We start from the raw sequence: 19,593 nt of genomic DNA on the forward strand, positions 1-19,593 counted from the left end.
TCATCATGCGCCACTGCTCACCCGAATGTTGGATCCAATCACCTTGTTACAAGTACGCTGTTCCGTCAACCGCCTCGCTGTTTTACTCACTCTTCCCCGTCCGCTTGCTCTTGTGGACCGAGCTTTGTGTCTTATCTAAAAAAGCTTCTTGACACCTGACACACTCCCTCTCCGTTCCCGTTCCTAAAATTAGGTATTCCTCCTGTGTGTTCCCGTGATGACTCGGGCTCACTCCACAGTATCGTAATGGTTAAGAGAATGAATTTTAAATTGGAATCCGGACCCTGCCACAAAATGGCTGTGTAATCTTGGGTGATGAAGATAAGGGTTAATACTTACACAGCACTTAATGCGTGTGGTTAAATGTTGGGTTTTGGGTGTATTTCTTAATTTAATCTTTACAATTTTTGAAGTAGGTACTATTACTGAAATCAAAGATAGTAGTTAAGAGTGCTGTTTCTTCTTTCAAACTCCTGGGTCAAATCCTGACTCTGCCACTACATGTGATGGACCGGTTAGTTAACCTCTCTACACCTTAGTTTCCTCATCTATAAAATGGAGTACTATAATAATTTCCCCTTGCAGAATTGTTTTATGAAGAGTAAATGATAAAAGTCAAGTACCTGGTAGTAGTTATCATCATTGTCATCGCCATCCTCATGCTTTTCTTGTATGATCATTCTGTTGCCTTTGCCATGACAAACTTCTCAAAGTCAGGCACTCTACTGGTGTCTATAATTCTTTGTAACAAAAACTCACTGAAACTTCAAATTTAGTTACATCCAATTTTAGTAATCAATTTTCTAACAATATTAAATTGATAGGCTCCCTCATGTAAAAAATATTTTATTAATCTTACATCATAGAGTGGTCACCATTTGTATTCACCTCTCGTCTCTTAAAATACGCTCTTTCTTTAATTTCTCTTTCTGTTTTCTCATTGTTAGTGTATAGGAATGCAAGGGATTTCTGTGTGTTAATTTTATATCCTGCAACTTTACTATATTCGTTGATTAGCTCTAGTAATTTTCTGGTAGAGTCTTTAGGGTTTTCTATGTAGAGGATCATGTCATCTGCAAACAGCAAGAGTTTCACTTCTTCTTTTCCTATCTGGATTCCTTTTACTTCTTTTTCTGCTCTGATTGCTGTGGCCAAAACTTCCAAAACTATGTTGAATAGTAGTGGTGAGAGTGGGCACCCTTGTCTTGTTCCTGATTTTAGGGGAAATGCTTTCAATTTTTCACGATTGAGGGTAATGCTTGATGTGGGTTTGTCATATATAGCTTTTATTATGTTGAGGTATGTTCCTTCTATCCTGCTTTCTGGAGAGTTTTAATCATAAATGGATGTTGAATTTTGTCAAAGGCTTTTTCTGCATCTATTGAGATAATCATATGGTTTTTATCTTTTAATTTGTTAATGTGGTGTATTACATTCATTGATTTGCAGATATTAAAGAATCCTTGCATTCCTGGGATAAAGCCCACTTGGTCATGATGTATGATTTTTTTTAATATGTTGTTGGATTCTGTTTGCTAGAATTTTGTTAAGGTTTTTTGCATCTAAGTTCATCAGTGATATTGGCCTGTAGTTTTCTTTTTTTGTGGCATCTTTGTCTGGTTTTGGAATTAGGGTGATGGTGGCCTCATAGAATGAGTTTGGAAGCTTACCTTCATCTGCAATTTTCTGGAAGAGTTTGAGTAAGATAGGTGTTAGCTCTTCTCTAAATTTTTGGTAGAATTCAGCTGTGAAGCCATCTGGTCCTGGGCTTTTGTTTGCTGGAAGATTTCTGATTACAGTTTCGATTTCCTTGCTTGTGATAGGTCCGTTAAAATCTTCTATTTCTTTCTGGTTCAGTTTTGGGAAATTATACTTTTCTAAGAATTTGTCCAGTTCTTCCAAGTTGTCCATTTTATTGGCATAGAGCTGCTGGTAGTAGTCTCTTATGATCCTTTGTATTTCAGTGTTGTCTGTTGTGATCTCTCCATTTTCATTTTTTAATTTTGTTAATTTGGTTCTTCTCCCTTTGTTTCTTAATGAGTTTTGCTAATGGTTTGTCACTTTTGTTTATTTTTTCAAAAAACCAGCTTTTAGCTTTGTTGATTTTTGCTATGGTCTCTTTAGTTTCTTTTGCATTTATTTCTGCCCTAATTTTTAAGATTTCTGTCCTTCTACTAACCCTGGGGTTCTTCATTTCTTCCTTCTCTAGTCGCTTTAGGTGCAGAGTTAGGTTATTTATTTGGCTTTTTTCTTGTTTCTTGATGTAAGCCTGTAATGCTATGAACCTTCCCCTTAGCACTGCTTTTACAGTGTCCCATAGGTTTTGGGTTGTTGTGTTTTCATTTTCATTCATTTCTATGCATATTTTGATTTCATTTTTGATTTCTTCTATGATTTGTTGGTTATTCAGAAGCGTGTTATTTAGCCTCCATATGTTTGAATTTTTAATAATTTTTTTCCTATAATTGAGATCTAATCTTACTGCACTGTGGTCAGAAAAGATGACTGGAATGATTTCAATTTTTTTGAATTTACCAAGGCTAGATTTATGGCCAAGGATGTGATCTATTCTGGAGAAGGTTCCGTGTGCACTTGAGAAAAAGGTGAAGTTGATTGTTTTGGGGTGAAATGTCCTATAGATATCACATAGGTCTAACTGGTCCATTATGTCATTTAAAGTTTGTGTTTCCTTGTTAATTTTCTGTTTAGTTGATCTATCCATAGTTGTGAGTGGGGTATTAAAGTCTCCCACTATTATTGTGTTACTATTAATTTCCTCTTTCATACTCGTTAGCATTTGCCTTACATATTGCGGTGCTTTATAATTGTTATATCATCTTCTTGGATTGATCCTTTCATCATTGTGTAGTGTCCTTCTTTGTCTCTTTTCACGGTCTTTATTTTAAAGTCTATTTTATCTGATATGAGTATTGCGACTCCTGCTTTCTTTCGGTTTCCATTTGCGTGAAATATTTTTTTCCAGCCCTTCACTTTTGGTCTGTATGTGTCTCTTGTTTTGAGGTGGGTCTCTTATAACAGCATATATAGGGGTCTTGTTTTTGTATCCATTCAGCCAGTCTTTGTCTTTTGGTTGGGGCATTCAACCCATTTACATTTAAGGTAGTTATTGATAGGTATGGTCCCGTTGCCATTTACTTTGTTGTTTTGGGTTCGTGTTTATACAACCTTTCTGTGTTTCCTGTCTAGAGAAGATCCTTTAGCATTTGTTGAAGAGCTGGTTTGGTGGTGCTGAATTCTCTCAGCTTTTGCTTGTCTGTAAAGCTTTTGAATTCTCCTTCATATCTGAATGAGATCCTTGCTGGGAACAGTAATCTAGGTTGTAGGTTATTCTCTTTCATTACTTTAAGTATGTCCTGCCATTTCCTTCTGGCCTGAAGGGTTTCTATTGATAGATCAGCTGTTATCCTTATGGGAATCCCTTTCTGTGTTATTTGTTGTTTTTTGTTGTTGTTATTTGTTGTCTCCCTTGCTGCTTTTAATGTTTGTTTTTTGTGTTTGATCTTTGTTAATTTGATTAATATGTGTCTTGGGGTGTTTTTTCTTGGGTTTATCCTGTTTGGGACTCTCTGGGTTTCTTGGACCTGTATAACTATTTCCTTCCCCATTTTAGGAAAGTTTTCAGCTATTATCTCCTCGAGTATTTTCTCATGGCCTTTCTTTTTGTCTTCTTCTTCTGGGACTCCTTTGATTCGAATGTTGGGGCATTTCACATTGTCCCAGAGGTCCCTGAGGTTGTCCTCATTTCTTTTGATTCTTTTTTCTTTTTTCCTCTCTGCTTCATTTATTTCCACCATTTTATCTTCAACCTCACTTATCCTATCTTCTGTCTCCGTTATTCTACTGTTGTTTCCCTCCAGAGTGTTTTTGATCTCATTTATTGCATTATTCATTTTTAATTGACTCTTTTTTATTTCTTTTAGGTCCTTATTAAACATTTCTTGCATCTTCTCAGTCTTTGTCTCCAGGCTATTTATCTGTAACTCCATTTTGTTTTCAAGATTTTGGATCATTTTTATTATCATTATTCTAAATTCTTTTTCAGGTAGATTCCCTACCTCCTCCTCTTTTGTTTGACTTGGTGGGCATTTTTCATGTTTCTTTACCTGTTGGGTATTTCTCTGCCTTTTCATCTTGTTTAGATTGCTGTGTCTGGAGTGGGCTTTCTGTATTCTGGAGGTCTGTGGTTCCTTTTTATTGTGGAGGTTTCACCCAGTGGGTGGGGTTGGACGGCTGACTTGTCAAGGTTTCCTGGTTAGGGAAGCTTGCGTCGGTGTTCTGGTTCGTGGAACTGGATTTCTTCTCTCTGGAGTGCATTGGAGTGTCCAGTAATGAGTTTTGAGATGGGTCTATGTGTTAGGTGTGACTTTGGGCAGCCTGTATGTTGACGCTCAGGGCTATGTTCCTGCGTTGCTGGAGAATTTGCATGGTATGTCTTGCTCTAAAACTTATTGGCTCTTGGGTGGTGGTTGGTTTCAGTGTAGGTAAGGAGGCTTTTGGATGGTCTCTTATTACTTAATGTTCCATGTAGTCAGGAGTTTTCTGGTGTTCTCAGGTTTTGGGCTTAAGTCTCCTGCCTCTGGATTTCAGTTTTATTCTTCCAGTAGTCTCAAGACTTCTCCAGCTCTACAGTACTGATAATAAAACTTCTAGGTTAATGGTGAAAAGATTCTCCACCGTGAAGGACACCCAGAGAGGTTCACAGAGTTACATGAAGAAGAGGAGAGGGGGGAGGGAGATAGAGACGAGAAGGAGGAGAAAAAAGGGGACTCAAGAGGAGAGAGATCTACACAGTTCTCTGTTCCCAAAGTGTTCTCCGTAGCCCAGACACCCACCAAGATTCACAGAATTGGATTGGGAAGAGAAGGGGAAGGGAGGAAATAGAGGTGTTCTGAGGTAGAAAACAGAGAGTCAAAAGTGGGAGAGAGTTATCAACACCCTCCTGAGTAAAAATGGGTACTGAATATTGGATTCTTAAATGTCCAAAATTGACATCAAATACTGAAAAACAAAGATTAAAAATCTAGAGTAGAGGTTAGATTCTTAAAAATACAATATTAAAAACAAAAACACAAAAAATTTTAGAAATATATATGAAGTTCAGTTTAAAAATAGGGCTTCTTTTTTTTTGCAAGGTTATAGTGAAATGAAAATTAAGGAGTAATTGAGGACTTTAAAAGAAAATAAGAGAAAAAATAAAACAAGAAAAAAAATTTTTCCTAATTAAAAAAATAGTAAAAATATATGAAAATGAAAATGAAAGTTAAGGAGTAACAGAGGAGTAATAGAGGACTTTAAAAGAAAATAAGAGAAAAAATACAAGAAAAAAATTTTTTTTCCTAATTAAAAAAATAGTAAAAATATATGAAAATGAAAATGAAAGTTAAGGAATAATGGGGGAGTAATAGGGAATTTTAAAAGAAAATAAAAGAGAAAAAATAAAAAAAGGAGAAGAAAAAAATTTTATTTTTTAATTAAAAAAAAAAGCATAAAAATATATTTAGGAATTTCTCTGGAGCTGTTGTGGTCAATGTGGGTTCGGTTCGGTTTCAGATAGCTCCTCATTCCAGCTTACACTTCTTTTTTTTTCTTTTCTTTTTTTTTTTCTTTTTCTTTTTTAAAAATATGGAACGCTTCACGAATTTGCGTGTCATCCTTGCGCAGGGGCCATGCTAATCTTCTCTGTATCGTTCCAACTTTAGTATATGTGCTGCCGAAGCGAGCACTAGCTTACACTTCTTGATATCTATAGGCCCCTTCCGGTGTAGTCGGTGTTTTCTACAGGGATTTTAATCTGTTGCGCCGGTCCCTTCTGAAGCGGTTCCCTTAGTTTATTTGGCTTCTGTTTGCCGGTCTCTTCAGAGCCTCATTTCCGCCCTGACACAGGCGGGCGGAGGTGGCCTCTTGTCCAGGTTCGCTGGTTCAGTCGCGCTGCGGGGAGGGAGGGGCGCTGCAGGCAGATATCGCTGTGTGTGGGGAGCACTCGCGGTGTTCCGGCCACACTGGGTTTGCCCCCGCTCACGGGTGTGTGCTCTCCCCGTCTACACTGCTCAGGCTCCCGGCTGCTCTATATGGAGCGGGCCCTGCGTTGCGTGTGGTCCCAGTTTTCGGGTATTCCACAAAAGCACAGACTCGGTTGGGCCTGCGTCTTGTGCCTTCCCTGGCCCGAGCAGCCCAGGCAGCCAGGAGCTTGACGGGCGCACTCTCCCCGGGTGCAGTGCGCCCTCTCCCCTCCACGGTCCCAGCCTTAGCTTCCTCGCGCGCCAGTCGGGTGCGTGCGGCTTGTGTCTATTCTCGGGAGCTGGCCTCGAGCCGCGACCCTCCCGGCAGATGTCGACCATCCAGAATCTCAGGAAGTCTTTGGTTAGAAACTGGAGGCCTGTTTGCAGTGCGTTAGGGGGCGCTGTCTCTGGGGCTGAGTTTGCCCCTTTCCCCTGCCTCCTGCCTCCTGCCTCCGGTGGGGCTGGGCCGGTCCGCCTGCGGCTAGCTCTTCTCCCGAATTGCTCAGTCCCTTTGTTCTGCGAACAGCCGGCAGTGTGTTTGGGCAGGTTAATTTTCTCTCTCTCTTGCTATCTACATTTTAAGTTGCTATCTCACGTTAGCTCCCTCCAATTGTCCTCAGGGCACTCAGGCCCAGTCCTTACCCTAAGCAATGCCGCCTGCTCCTCTCCGTTCTGCCCCCACTTGCTGGTGGCGGATGCGGGCGTCTGGGGTACTTTTCTGCTGGGAGTTGCTTTTAGGCATGTAATCTGTGGGTTTTATTTATTTTTCCTCCCAGTTAGGTTGCCCTCTGAGATTCGAAAACTTCCCCCAGACCCGCCAGTGAGAGGGGTTCCTGGTGTTTGGAAAGTTCCTCTATTACGACTCCCTTCCTGGGACTGGTCTCCATCCCTAGCTCTTTTGTCTCTCTTTTTATTTTTTATATTTTGTCCTACCTCCTTTCGAAGATGATGGGCTGCTTTTCTGGGCGCCTGATGTCTTCTGCTAGCGGTCAGAAGTTGTTTTGTGAAGTTTGCTCAGCGTTCAAATGTTCTTTCGATGAATTTGTAGGGGAGAAAGTGGTCTCCCTGTCCTATTCCTCCGCCATCTTGGCTCCTCCCCCTCTGCCATGTGTTTTCTAAAGAAAAAGATATTGTAACTACACTTATTAACCTGAATTATTCTTTAACAGTTATTACTTTGAAAAGGAATTCTCATGTTGTTCCAGCACATTAGACTACTTGCCATTTAGAAGTCATGGCTTTAACACTTCTTTTTTCATAATTGTGTTCCACCTGCTTGAAACATCCTTTTCCACCTAGTGAGTTAGTGATGTTAGCCATCATTCTGTTGTGGCTGGCACTCTCTAAGCACCTAACGTGCATTAGCTTAGTTAATCCTCACAACAGCCTCATGAAGGAAAATAACATCACAGGCTGGAGAGGTCCAGTACTTTCCCTACCATTACAAAGTGAAAAATCCAGAGTGAAGTTTTAAATCCAAGGCTGACTTTGGAGCCAAGTCATTTAATGTTAGGGCTTCCTCACATCTCAGTTGGTGAAGAATCTGCCTGCAATGCAGGAGACCCTGGTTTGATTCCTGGGTTGGGAAGATCCACTGGAGAAGGGAAAGGCTACCCACTCCAGTATTCTTGGGCTTCCCTTGTGGCTCAGCTGATAGAGTGAAGTTTCAAATCCAAGTCTGACTTTGGAGCCAGTTCATTTAACATTAAGCTGACATTCTCACCCTTGAAATAATATCTCCACTAAAATGCCATCTCTGACTAAACAAGATAGAATCACTCCATCCTTTGTGTTCTCATGACCCTTTTCTTCTGTTTCCAATTATGCCAAGGATAATAATAGCATTAAGAGCTTGACATATGTTAGGTAATTTGTTGAACACTATATATGCGTTTAATCCTCACAAAATTGTGAGATACTTTTATCTCCAATAGATGAGGTACTGAGGCTGAGATTGAAATAAGTTGCCCAAGTTTACACTCTGCCTACAAAGTGGCCAAGTCAGCCTTTGAACAGGAATCTAATTACAGAGCTGAAGGTCTTAGCATAGGAATTTATCTTTCATCTGAGGCTGTTAATTAACTTCTTGATGACAGGAAAAGTTTGTTTTCGTTTTGGATACCTAGTTACTTGAATAGTCTCTCATTTGTAGTGCGTTATAAATGAGTGAATTGAGTAAATAGTCAATCCACAAATATCTGCTTTTCCCTTGCTTTAAAAGGGTCAGGTATCAGACTATACGTAAACTATCCCCTTGCCATTACCATACACTCCCACAGACTTTTCTGATACATCCCTCAGAGGTAGTGTAATTTCCCCCCCTTTTCAGATGTCACTGGATGGCCATTTTCATCTCTCTAAAGTGTTGGTTTGGGGCTGGGTCGGGTGAAGGTGCAGAACTGTAATAGCTCTCCGTGATTTCAACTATTTCCTTCCTTTTCATAGAAATTTTTAAATGAAATTTCACATCTTTATTTCTTTAGCTACAACAACCTAGTGAGTTGGGTAAGGCTGATATTATTAACCTATTGCACAGATAATTAAACTGAGGCTAAAAGTAAGAAATTATTTTCTCCAGGTTAATGTAACTAGAAAAATACTAGAGCCAAAACTAGAATTTAGGCTTTCTAATTTCCAGGTCCTGGACTCTATTAACACACCGTAACAACTTTCACTTTCCTTAGAATTTCTAGAGGAAACATCAAATTATAGCATTTGACCAGGGGAACGCAGGTTATCTAAGCAAAGAAGAATATGAAGAAGACTGAGTGAGTAAAGAAAGCGAAGCAATCAAAGCACTTTGTGGAGTCAATTCTGACAGGGAAATGAAAAAGAAAAGTGAGATATGGGCGAAGCACTCAGTGGAGGACACTAGAGCCTGAGGATGGCGGTCTAAAACCCAGAAGGTTCTGGGGATGGGAGTCAAACCATTCAAGAGTGTCATGGACAGGTAGGACCCCGGACCCGAGACCCTGCAAGGGAAGCGGGACAGCAAACCTCCCGAGTCTGCGCTGCCCCGCCCCGCGCCGGCCCCGCCCCGCGCCGCCCGGCCCCGCCCCGCCCCGCGCCGCGCCGCTCGGCCCCGCCCCGCCCCGCGCCGGCCCCGCCCCGCCCCACGCCGGCCCGCCTCGCGCCGGCCCCGCCCCGCCCCGCGCCGCCCGGCCCCGCCCCGCCCCGCGCCGGCCCCGCCCCGCCTCCCGCCCGCCGCTCCCCGGCCCTCCCCCAGGTCTCTTAGGTGATGCTGCAGCCAAGATGGCGCCGGCGGCGGCCGCGGCTGCCTGAGCGCAATGCTCCGGGTCCTCAGCGGCAGCGGTGGCGGCTGTGGCCTCGGCCGGGGCCTCGGGTCTGTCCCGGGCGTGAGTGCTCAGGAGCCTCTCCTCCGGCCGGGTGAATCCGGACAAAGAGGAGACGGCCTCGAAGAGAGGAGGCAGTGAAGAACGGAGAGAGCGCGCGGCGCCTCCCGCCTCGGCACCATGGCTGGGCTCATCAAGAAACAGATCCTGAAGCACCTTTCCAGGTTAGTCAGAGCCTCGAGCGTGGGCACAAGACCGCCTCCGCCCTAGCGGGTACCAGAGGCAGCCCGCGGCTTCAGGGGCGGCGGGGACTGGCAGCCGAGCGTGAGGCGACCCTTGGACTCCCTGCTCCAGAGGGGCAGAGGTCGCGGCCCCGGACCTCCCTTCGCCCCTGCACTCAGGGCTGGCCTGGAGAGTCAGCGCCTGGACGGGGTCGCCCCCGGTCGGGGTCGCCCACAGACAGGTTCGCCCCTGGACGGTGCCCCTAGATGGATTCTCTCCCCCGATCGGCTCGCGGAGGAGCGTGTTGGGTGGCAGGGAGAGGCTGCTGGCTGGGACCGTCCCCGACGCGGCGTCTGGGGGGTGTCGGGAGGACCCTCTCGGGCGGTCCTGCGCGGACCATGGAGACGGTCTGGCGTCGCCCAGGTGCTCGGTGTCTGCTCGCCTCCATTCGGAGATGAGCGGTTCCGTTAACCCAGGGCGTCTAGCGCAGTGTGGACTCTTAGGGCTGAGCCTGGCTTCTCACTGAGATGTTAACCTTGTTATTGTTCTGAATTCACCCTGCCTCGCCGTCCCCAGTCTGTGCATTAGAGGGTGTGCCTGTTTGCACAGTTAGGATTTGTTTTAGGTAAATAATCAGAGTTACCAGCTTTGGCAAGTTTTTTCTAGAGTCGTGTTAGCCCCACATCATTCGTACAGAGTTTATTATTTTTTTTTTTAGTCTGAGATCCATAAATTCAGGGAGTCAACATCTATGGTAACAAACCCAAGACGTGTCATCCTTTCCATTTCATAACGCGGTTTTAGTCAGAATCATGACTCAGTAAAGCTGGCAGTTTGCTACTGCCCCTGACTTTTCCATATTTGTCTCAAAACACAGGCTAAATGTAGGATCTTCTTTCCAAGTTGTTAACAGAGAATTCAGAATGCTTGATTATGACCCTTTACTCTGTTATTTGTAAGTTAATGATTACTTTTAACTGATTTTAGGAAAACACTTGGGTGTGATGATAGACTTCCGTCGTAAAGAGAGCTCTTGATTGTCCAAATCATTGTATACCACAGGTTGTATGTTGGAGAACAAAATTATTATTTCTGTGATTCAGCAAATATTTTCCTCATAACATTGAATAAGATAAAGGTATTTTTTTTTAAAGTAACAAAGTATAGAAGCACTGATGATTATACATTTCTTAATAGTATCACTAATTGGAAAGTTTCTTTTGAAATTGTCCATATGATCCAATAATGAATTACTTCGTTTTGGAAGAAGATTTTATCATTATTTTGTATGATTTAAGTAAGATCTGACTTGTCAGGTGTCCTCCAGCCTTTCTCATACTCAGTTCACAAGAAAATTTACACTTACAGAAAATGATTTGAATTTCTATTTTCTCACTCCCTGGAGGATGACAGTATTTACATAGCTAGTTCCATTTTAGATGCACAGGAGAAAAGTTTGTTCAGTCATTAAGAACCTTAGGATATTAGAGTTTCATTCTCTTATAGAACTACCGTTGAGAAGGACTCTTACAAATTAGTTGTAAGGGTAATGGCTTACTTCACAAAACAGACACATTCAGAACTGAATCTTGAGAATTACTCTTTTTTTTTTTTATAATAGAGTGTAGATTTACCATGCGTTAGTTTCAGGTACACAGCATAGTGGATCAGTTATACACATAAAGGATTACTTTTTAAGTCTGTATGATTTCTAGTAACTGCGTTGTAAACTGATGATTTTTTTGAGATGAGTTTTTGTGGCACTTTTCAGTTAATTCATGTTTCAAAACTTCCTTAAGTCAAGTGACTGAAGAGTATCTAATTCATCCTCTTGGTTAAGATATTAACCTTACTGCTGTTACTGTCATCTCCTAAGAAAAATACAGTTATTTATAAATATAAAGGATGACAATAGAAGAAACAAGGTGGGTGTTGTGATAATTTATTGTTCAGTTCAGTTCAGTCGCTCAGTCGTGTCCGACTCTTTGCGACCCCGTGAATCGCAGCAGGCCAGGCCTCCCTGTCCATCACCAACTCCCGGAGTTTACTCAGACTCATGCCCATCGAGTCGGTGATGCCATCCAGCCATCTCATCCTCTGTCGTCCCCTTCTCCTCCTGCCCCCAGTCCCTCCCAGCATCAGGGTCTTTTCCAACGAGTCAACTCTTTGCATGAGGTGGCCAGAGTACTGGAGTTTCAGCTTCAGCATCAGTCCTTCCAGTGAACACCCAGGACTGATTTCCTTTAGGATGGACTGGTTGGATCTCCTTGCAGTCCAAGGGACTCTCCAGAGTCTTCTCCAATACCACAATTCAAAAGCATTAATTCTTCGGTGCTCAGCTTTCTTCACAGTCCAACTTTCACATCCATACATGACCACTGGAAAAACCATAGCCTTGACTAGACGGACCTTTGTTGGCTCAGGTAGTAATGAATTTATGAAATTATCTAGGTCAAGCTTAATTTTATAGATTATTCAGTAATAAAGATGTCACTATACTGATCTAACCATCCGGAACACAGTTTGATAGGAAATACTCAGAACATGCTATCTTCCAATAATAGACATTTCTTATGACTAGTGAGTGGAACTCATGATAGCTTCTTAATGGAGGGCTTACCTGACCATTCTTTTCTCTATAGCACTCATCTTTAGTAAGATGTACTTATTTATTTGCAGTTCATTTGTCTTCTGTACTGAATGTAAACTCCATGAGGGCAGTTTTTTTTGTTTTCTTGAGTCTAGAATAATGTAGGTACTCAATGACTATTTTTTGAATGAATGCATGAATGGCAACAATGAATGGCAACAAAACATTGCTATTTTTTTTTAAACTGAGGTAAGACTAGAAGCCACCAATATTATCACAGATCTTAGGCATGGCCAATTTTCCTGTGGTTTTAGGAAATAATGGACAATTGAATGATTGAATAAATATGGTACCTTTGGTATCCTGGAAAGAAAGGACTAGGAAAATGATACTTTATCTAAGAGGTTCCCAGTAAAGAAGACAATATAGGAACAAACAGGAGAAAAAGTGCTTACTCAGAGCTTGGAGGTTGAAGTGTGGTGAAATTGTAAGATTAAAATGAATGTTATTCAGATACAAGGGCTTAAGAAAGCTGAGAACTGAAGAATTGATGCTTTTGAACTGTGGTATTGGAGAAGACTCTTGAGAGTCCCTTGGACAGCAAGGATATCAAACCAGTCAATCCTAAAGGAAATCAGTCCTGAATATTCGTTGGAAGGACTGATGCTGAAGTTGAAGCTGTAATTTGGCCACCTGATGCAAAGAACTGACTCCTTGGAAAAGACCCTGGTACTGGGAAAGATTGAAGGCAGGAGAAGAAGGGGACAACAGAGGATGAGATGGTTGGATGGCATCACCGACTCTATGCATGTGAGTTTGAGCAAGATCCAGGAGTTGGTGATGGACAGGGAACCCTGACATGCTGCAGTCCTTGGGGTTGCAAAGAGTCAGACATGACTGAGTGACTGAGCTGAACTGATAAGAGAATTATTCTTTAGAGATTAACATATGCTTAAAGCAAATGATGAACTATTTGAGAAGTGTAAATCTATATACTTATTCCCTATCTAGTTGTTTAGTTTGTATTCCAAGCATCTCTTTCATTGTTAATAAAAAGTTTGTATACTTGAAACAGATCTGAAACTGAAGAGGACAAGTGAGTGAGTGAGTGAATGAGTGAGTGAGTGTGTGTGCACGTGCACACATGTGTGCAGATTAGTTACAGAGTAGTTACATTTTAATAGAAGTGAAACAGGAAAAGCTTTTGAAGGTGATTTTACCCTGATCTTTCATACTATAACTGTCACAGAATATGTTTTGGAGAGTTCTCTAGGAGAGTATTTTTTCACAAGGAAATGGAAAGCTCTAAAGAAAAGTTAGAACAATTATAAGAAAGAAAATAAAATCAGGAGCTTACCTTCCAGCTCAAGTCCTCATTACCTGTTACTGTGGTATGTGTATACATGTGCTCCAGCAAAGGTGAAAGACAGGGAGTAAAAGCTTGAAGATGGGGTACATTTAAGCCAGGACGTAAAAAGAGATGGAGAAGACTCAGATACAACTGCTCCCCCATTCCCCCTTTGGCTCAAGGCATGTTATGCTGGGGGTACAAGTGGGCGTTGCAAAGCCATACACTGTACCTGAATACAGTCTTTGTATAGTTTTAAGCAGTGGTTATGAAACATGGGTGGGTGTTTGACCCCTCGGAGGATATTTGGCAATGTCTGGAGACATTTCTGATTGTCATGACTCGGCAGAGTTGGGTCTTGGGGTTGTACCTAGCAGGTAGAGGCCAAGGATGCTGCTAAACATCCTACAGTGGACAGCACGGTCTCTCACAAAAAGAATTATTTGACCTACATGTCAGTAGTTTTGAGGTTGAGAAACTGATTTAAAGTATACACATGTGTGTCAGATTATTGGACTAGGATACTGGGCTAATTGAGATTATGTTGTCTGTCATAAATATACTACCGTGTGTTAAATAGATAGCTAGTGGGAACCTACAACATGGCAAAGGGAGCTTCGCTTGGTGCTCAAGTAGTGACCAGGAGGGGTGGGATGGGTGGGTGGGAGGAAGTTTCCAGAGGGAGGGGATATATATATATATGTAACTGATTCCCAGGTAGTGCTGGTGGTGAAGAGCCCACCTGCCAATGCAGGAGAGGTAAGAGGTGAGGGTTTGATCCCTGGGTGGGGACGATCCCCTGGAGGAGTATTCTTGCTTGGAGAATCCCATGGACAGGGAAGCCAGGAGGGCTGCAGGCCATGGGGTCACAAAGAGTCAGGCTCGGCTGAAGCAAGTTAGCACCCATGCATAGCTGATTCACTTCATTGGTCAACAGAAACTAACACAACATTGTAAAACAATTATACTGCAGTTAGAAAAACTGTTAAAAAAAGATTGTATTGTCTGCAAACAACAAAAACCTGCTCTGTTTCACTTAGGCTAAAAGAGGAAATGTAATAGAAAGTTGTTAGTGTGGGTCTCAGAATCTGGAACAAGCCAATGCCTAGGGCCTGGTTGGAAGAGTGCTTGAACCTCAGCACTATTGGCATTTGAACCAGACAATTCTCCTTTGTGGAAGGCCGCTCTGCACTTTGTAGGGTGTTGAGCAGCACCCCTGGTCTCCACCCGCTAGATGCCGGTAGCACTCCTGCGGTCTTGACCATGAGAGCACGTCTCCAGATGTTGCCAGATGTCCCCTGGAAGGCACAGCTTCTGTCAGTTGAGAAGCACTACTTTAGGGTGCTGTCCCATCTTTCACAACTCCTGGTCTGGTCTTTCCTGCTGAAGTTTTGTATTTCAGGGAGTGAGAATCTGTTTGACCCAGTTCTGTGTATCCATGGGTCAATTAGCAATGGTAAAGGGTTGTGCAGCAAAGATGTGGTCATGGGGAGAACTGTTTAGAGTCAGACTTGCTGCTCCATTTGGTGTCTTTAATAGGCACCAAACTAAATTAGGTTTTGGAGGGCCTCATTTGCTGTGTTAGGGAAATTGAAATTGAACTTCATCCCAGGAGGTGACTGCTAATAAAGAATCTCTGATTAAAGAGGGACATGATCACTAAAGAAAGGTACAAGGTTATGAGTTTGATTTGCAGTCCAAGGTTCAGGAACATTTCTCTGGGGTGGAAACATAGAGTCTATAGAGGTGCTCTGATTAGATTAAGTAGAAAAATAATGTAGAAAGATATCAATATTCCACAGAATTTATGAGAAGGTTAGAGGAACAGACTTGGGAAAGGCCTGGATGCAGGCCAGCTCCAAGGATTGAGGTAAGAGAAACTTCTTGACAGTCTCAATAAGACATACTCCCTAAACAAAGTGGAAGAAATAAAGTAGGAAGGGAGAGTGGCCTGAGAAGATTAACTATTTGGAATATTTTTTAAGGAAATTAGGAAAGGTTGAGTGCTTGCAGGATCTTGTGACTGAATGGCAAAGTGAAGGGAGATCAGAGTGCCTCACAGTATATTTACAGAGTGCTTCTCTGTACCAGGTACTAGTCTATAATGTTGGGGAAACTCCCTGCCCTCAGTGGAGCTTACATTTTAATCAGAGAAGGCTGAGAGTAATTCGATTAATAAATCTTCACATTTAAATTAAATATGAAGTACATGGCTATTGAAAAAAAAAACAGAGAAAGGGAGTAGGAAGTGCACGGAGGTTGGGGGACAAAGTTTGCAATTTTAAATCCAGTGATGGAGAAGGCTTGATTGAGAAGGTGTTATCTGAGGAGAGACCTGAAATTGGGAGTGCGAACAAATGCAAAAATCCAGAAGAGGAAGCTTACTTGTCATTTTTAGGCACATACGTTAATGCCTCCAATGTAGGTGAAGTGGAATGAGGACTGAGGTGAGTAGCGGAAGATAAGATCAAAGAGAAATCCAGGACCAGATCTTGTGGGACCTTGTAGTGACTTTGGCTTTTACCCTAAGTGAGACTGGCAGCCACTGGAAGGCTTTGAACCTTTGATCACTCTGCAGCCAAGTGGGAAATAAATAATTGAAGGGCAGGAGAAGAAGCAGGAGCCCAGTGAAACGTGTTAACTATCCAGATGAGAAAAAATACTGGCACGGAGCTAGGTGGGTGCAGTGAAGTTGTTGAGATACATAGTCAGGCTTTAGACGTATTTTGAAGGCAGAGCCACAGGTTTTGCCAATAGATAAGATGTGGATTGAGAAGGAGAAGAGTCATGGATGACTTTGACATAAGCAACTGAGAAGATGGAGTTGCTGTTAATTAAGCTGGAGAAGATATGCAGAAGACGCATGTTTATGGAAAAAGATCTGGAGTTTGGCTCTGGATACGTTAATTTGGTTGTCTGTTAAGCAAAATAAATGGCAGTCCCTTTATTTGTAAGCTAATTTAGACTGTGCCTCTTATAGTTTGGCAACAGTGATGTCAGTGTGTTTTCTGTGTGGCCATCCTTTGACTTAGCCAATAGAAGATTACAGAAAAGTGAATTGTGAGTTGAATTTTAGGGGGTGAATCCACCCCCTAATTTTTTCTTTTTTTCTATTAAGTACACTTCATAGAAGCATCTAAAATTGAGCAAGGTGCCTGTTTCTTTCACGTTAATTTACAACTACAACCAGATACTGATTCTTAGAAAAGTTACTTTCAGGAGATTGATTTGAAAACTTCAGGTTAAAAGGAGATTGAATGTGTGGTTTATTGGATATTGTAATACTGTTATCCTAGAATCAGAAGGTATTTGTTCCTGTCTCCTAGAAGGAAGTTATTAAAACATTGAGGTTTTAGACTTTCCTAAGATTTAGCAGGTAGTGTTGAGTAGTTAAGTCACTGATCCAGCACCTTCATAATTTGATTATTCTATACTGCCTGTTGAGGCTGTGGTTTTCACCTAACAGTTCGCTTTTCTTTGAGTTTTCAGCACTTCCCGTATTACTCCTTTATGGTATTTTATTGTCCTGTTGCAATATCCCTTAGGAGATTCGTTTATTACTTGGGAATCATTTGACTTTACCATCCTTTGAAGCTTGGAAAACATAATCTTCTGACTCAGCAGTTCTTTAAAGTTGGGGAAGGACAGTTTCTCCATTCATTTCTTTTTACTTGCATAATTATTTTGCAATATTACACTTTGCCTTAATACTGCAGTTTCCAGTCTAAATGTTTCCTCAGTAAGTTGATCTCTTAGCAGTTTATGTTTTAAAGTTTGCATACTATGTTACTTAAGATGAGTAATTTAATATTTCTATTAAATATTGATATTTACAAGTTGATATTAGCTCAGATTGAATGTAAGTTACAAGCTTTATGGGGCTTCCCTTGTGGCTCAGCTGGTAAAGAATCTGTCTGCAATGCGGGAGACCTAGGTTTGATCCCTGGGTTGGGAAGATCCCCTGGAGAAGGGAACGGCTACCCACTCCAGTATTCTGTCCTGGAGAATTCCATGAACTGTATAGTCTATGGGGTCGCAAAGAGTGGGACATGACTGAGCAACTTTTACTTCACTTCACTTCACAAGTTTTATGACACCATTTCCATGAGTGAAATATGAGCAGTTATCAAGACCAAATTATTAAAACAAAATTAAAAGCTGAGAAAATATGATCCAGGATGTGTTTTTTTTTTTTTAAGGCATTATACTTGTTATTGGTCTGTCTCATAATTCACTGACTTATTTTGAGACTTCTCCCAGCCAAAAAGAATGTTGTATATAAATTTTGAACCTCTATATTAGTCCATCTTTTAAGACAATTGTATGTATAATATACTCTTTTTTTCTACCCAAAAGTACCATTAAGAGAGGAATCTGTGACTTCTTTTCTGCCACTGTTATTATAACATTGTGGTGTTTTCCTCTACTGTTGTTTATTTATTTTAGAACAAAAGCTTCTTGTTTATTAGTTCCATAGACTGTCATCTCTCTAAGGGCAGAATAACCCTGATAGACTTTGAATTCTGAGGGCAGTGACTGTGTTTCTGTGGCTCACCATTGTATCTTTAGCATCTGCCACAGTACTGTGGTTTATGGTAGTTGTTCAGAAACATTTTAGCTGACTGGAGAAATAGATTTATACTATTGTAAATTTATACATCGGCCATCATAGAACACATAGATCATAAATACATGTATTTATAAAGTTGGATACATTTTTAGCAATATTACAATCTTGATGTTTGTGGGTTATTTTTCATAGGTGACTTTACTCTTTAGTATTCTTTATGAAATGAAATGGGGATTATAGTTTTAACTAGGCCTTCTGGCAGTTAAAATTTTGACAATTTGTAGGTTACTTGTCTTTTGGAGTGCTTGTCCTAATTGGTTTCATTTAATATTGAATTATTTAGTTCAGTCTTTGTGTAACTTTTGTATAGCATAGCTATCTCGTTTTTGTTAAATATTATTTTTAATATAAAAATTTAAACATATTGATTTAATAGAGTAGTAGGGCTACCAGTGGTGGAGAGAAGGAAGAAAATCACAAATGATTAACTTATCTTAGATTTTAAGCAGCATTTGCTTATAGTTAATCCAGTGTGCAATACAACTGTATTTTCTTTAAAGTGACTCACAGCTAAATATTTTTATCATATCATTCCTTTCCTCTTCTTTCCCTTAAACTTGCTCCCTTCTGTGTCCCCTGTATACCCATTCCCTGCAGCGATCCCTGCTGGCTGTGGTGGAGATTGGTGTGCTGTGAATTTCATAATCACCCAAATGAGTCCCAGAGGAGTCTAAGAAACCCTGGCAACTGACTACTTGCTTTCACCAGGAGTAGGGACCTTTTGTCTGAATTTCCTGCCCTCAGGTAATTCTTCTATTCCCCATTTTTTTTTTTTTCTTTTCTCTCTGTAAATTCAAGCACTTCCTGTGCCCACATAAAGTTACTTTGAGAATATTTTCTAATTCTTTCTTGTTTTAGTCAGACACCAATTTCATGGTTTTTTGTTTTTTGTTTTTAAACTATGTAGCTACAGGCCCATGCAATTCTCTTAGAATGTCTTCTAATATATAAGATTTGGCAATGCACTTAAAGTTATAACCAGGTCTTTCTGATGTTTCATGAGTGAGTTTTATAACTTATTGTCAGCTACTTGGAAATAGTGATTAACATTATCTACTCTTTAATGGGTTAGGCATTGTAGTCTAATGTAATTAATGAGGTATGAAGGCTCTTTTCATAAAGAGAATGTTTTGACCAATTCACTGAAGAACTTAAAAGTTTTGTGTATTTAATGTTGGTTGTAATTTTTATGAAAGACATTGCAATAACTCTCATGAACGGCTGTGAAAATAGGATTCATTTTGAAGAATGTAAGGGCTCCCACCCCAATCTTTTCTTTTCTCTCCTACTGCCCTTTAAAAATCAGGGGAAACAGTTATGCTATAAAATCAGATTCATGGAAATAGCACTAAATTTTTCAGTCTAGGACTCAATGAAAAACCTAGAAACTTCTATTTGAACGCTTCTCATGCTTGAGAAATTTATACACTTAAATACTTTGGACCTCTAAAAGTCTACTAAGAAATTCATAGTTGAAGAGTAGTCATGAG

At 41.0% G+C, this 19,593-nt stretch overlaps 1 protein-coding gene and 1 non-coding gene across 3 annotated transcripts in view; one reads left to right on the forward strand and one right to left on the reverse strand.

Moving 5' to 3' along the window:
- Window positions 1–5,637: 5,637 nt before the first annotated feature.
- Window positions 5,638–5,744, reverse strand: LOC122680940. The gene has a single exon (XR_006336849.1). It is a non-coding gene; the product is annotated as a U6 spliceosomal RNA (small nuclear RNA).
- Window positions 5,745–9,246: 3,502 nt separating this feature from the next.
- UHRF1BP1L (UHRF1 binding protein 1 like) overlaps window positions 9,247–19,593 on the forward strand; it is an 80,193-nt gene continuing 69,846 nt past the window's right edge. The window contains exons 1-2 of one of the 2 annotated variants that reach the window (XM_043880875.1): window positions 9,248–9,537; window positions 18,701–18,847. Coding sequence is in view for 1 of the 2 variants with exons in the window: in XM_043880874.1 (XP_043736809.1) it covers window positions 9,494–9,537 (44 nt within the window). In the remaining variant the exon portion in view is untranslated. Of the gene's footprint in view, window positions 9,538–18,700; window positions 18,848–19,593 lie in introns of both variants that reach the window. The other variant, XM_043880874.1, reaches the window with a different exon arrangement.

This window comes from Cervus elaphus, chromosome 22, assembly GCF_910594005.1.
Source record: "Cervus elaphus chromosome 22, mCerEla1.1, whole genome shotgun sequence".
Lineage (NCBI taxonomy): Eukaryota > Metazoa > Chordata > Mammalia > Artiodactyla > Cervidae > Cervus > Cervus elaphus.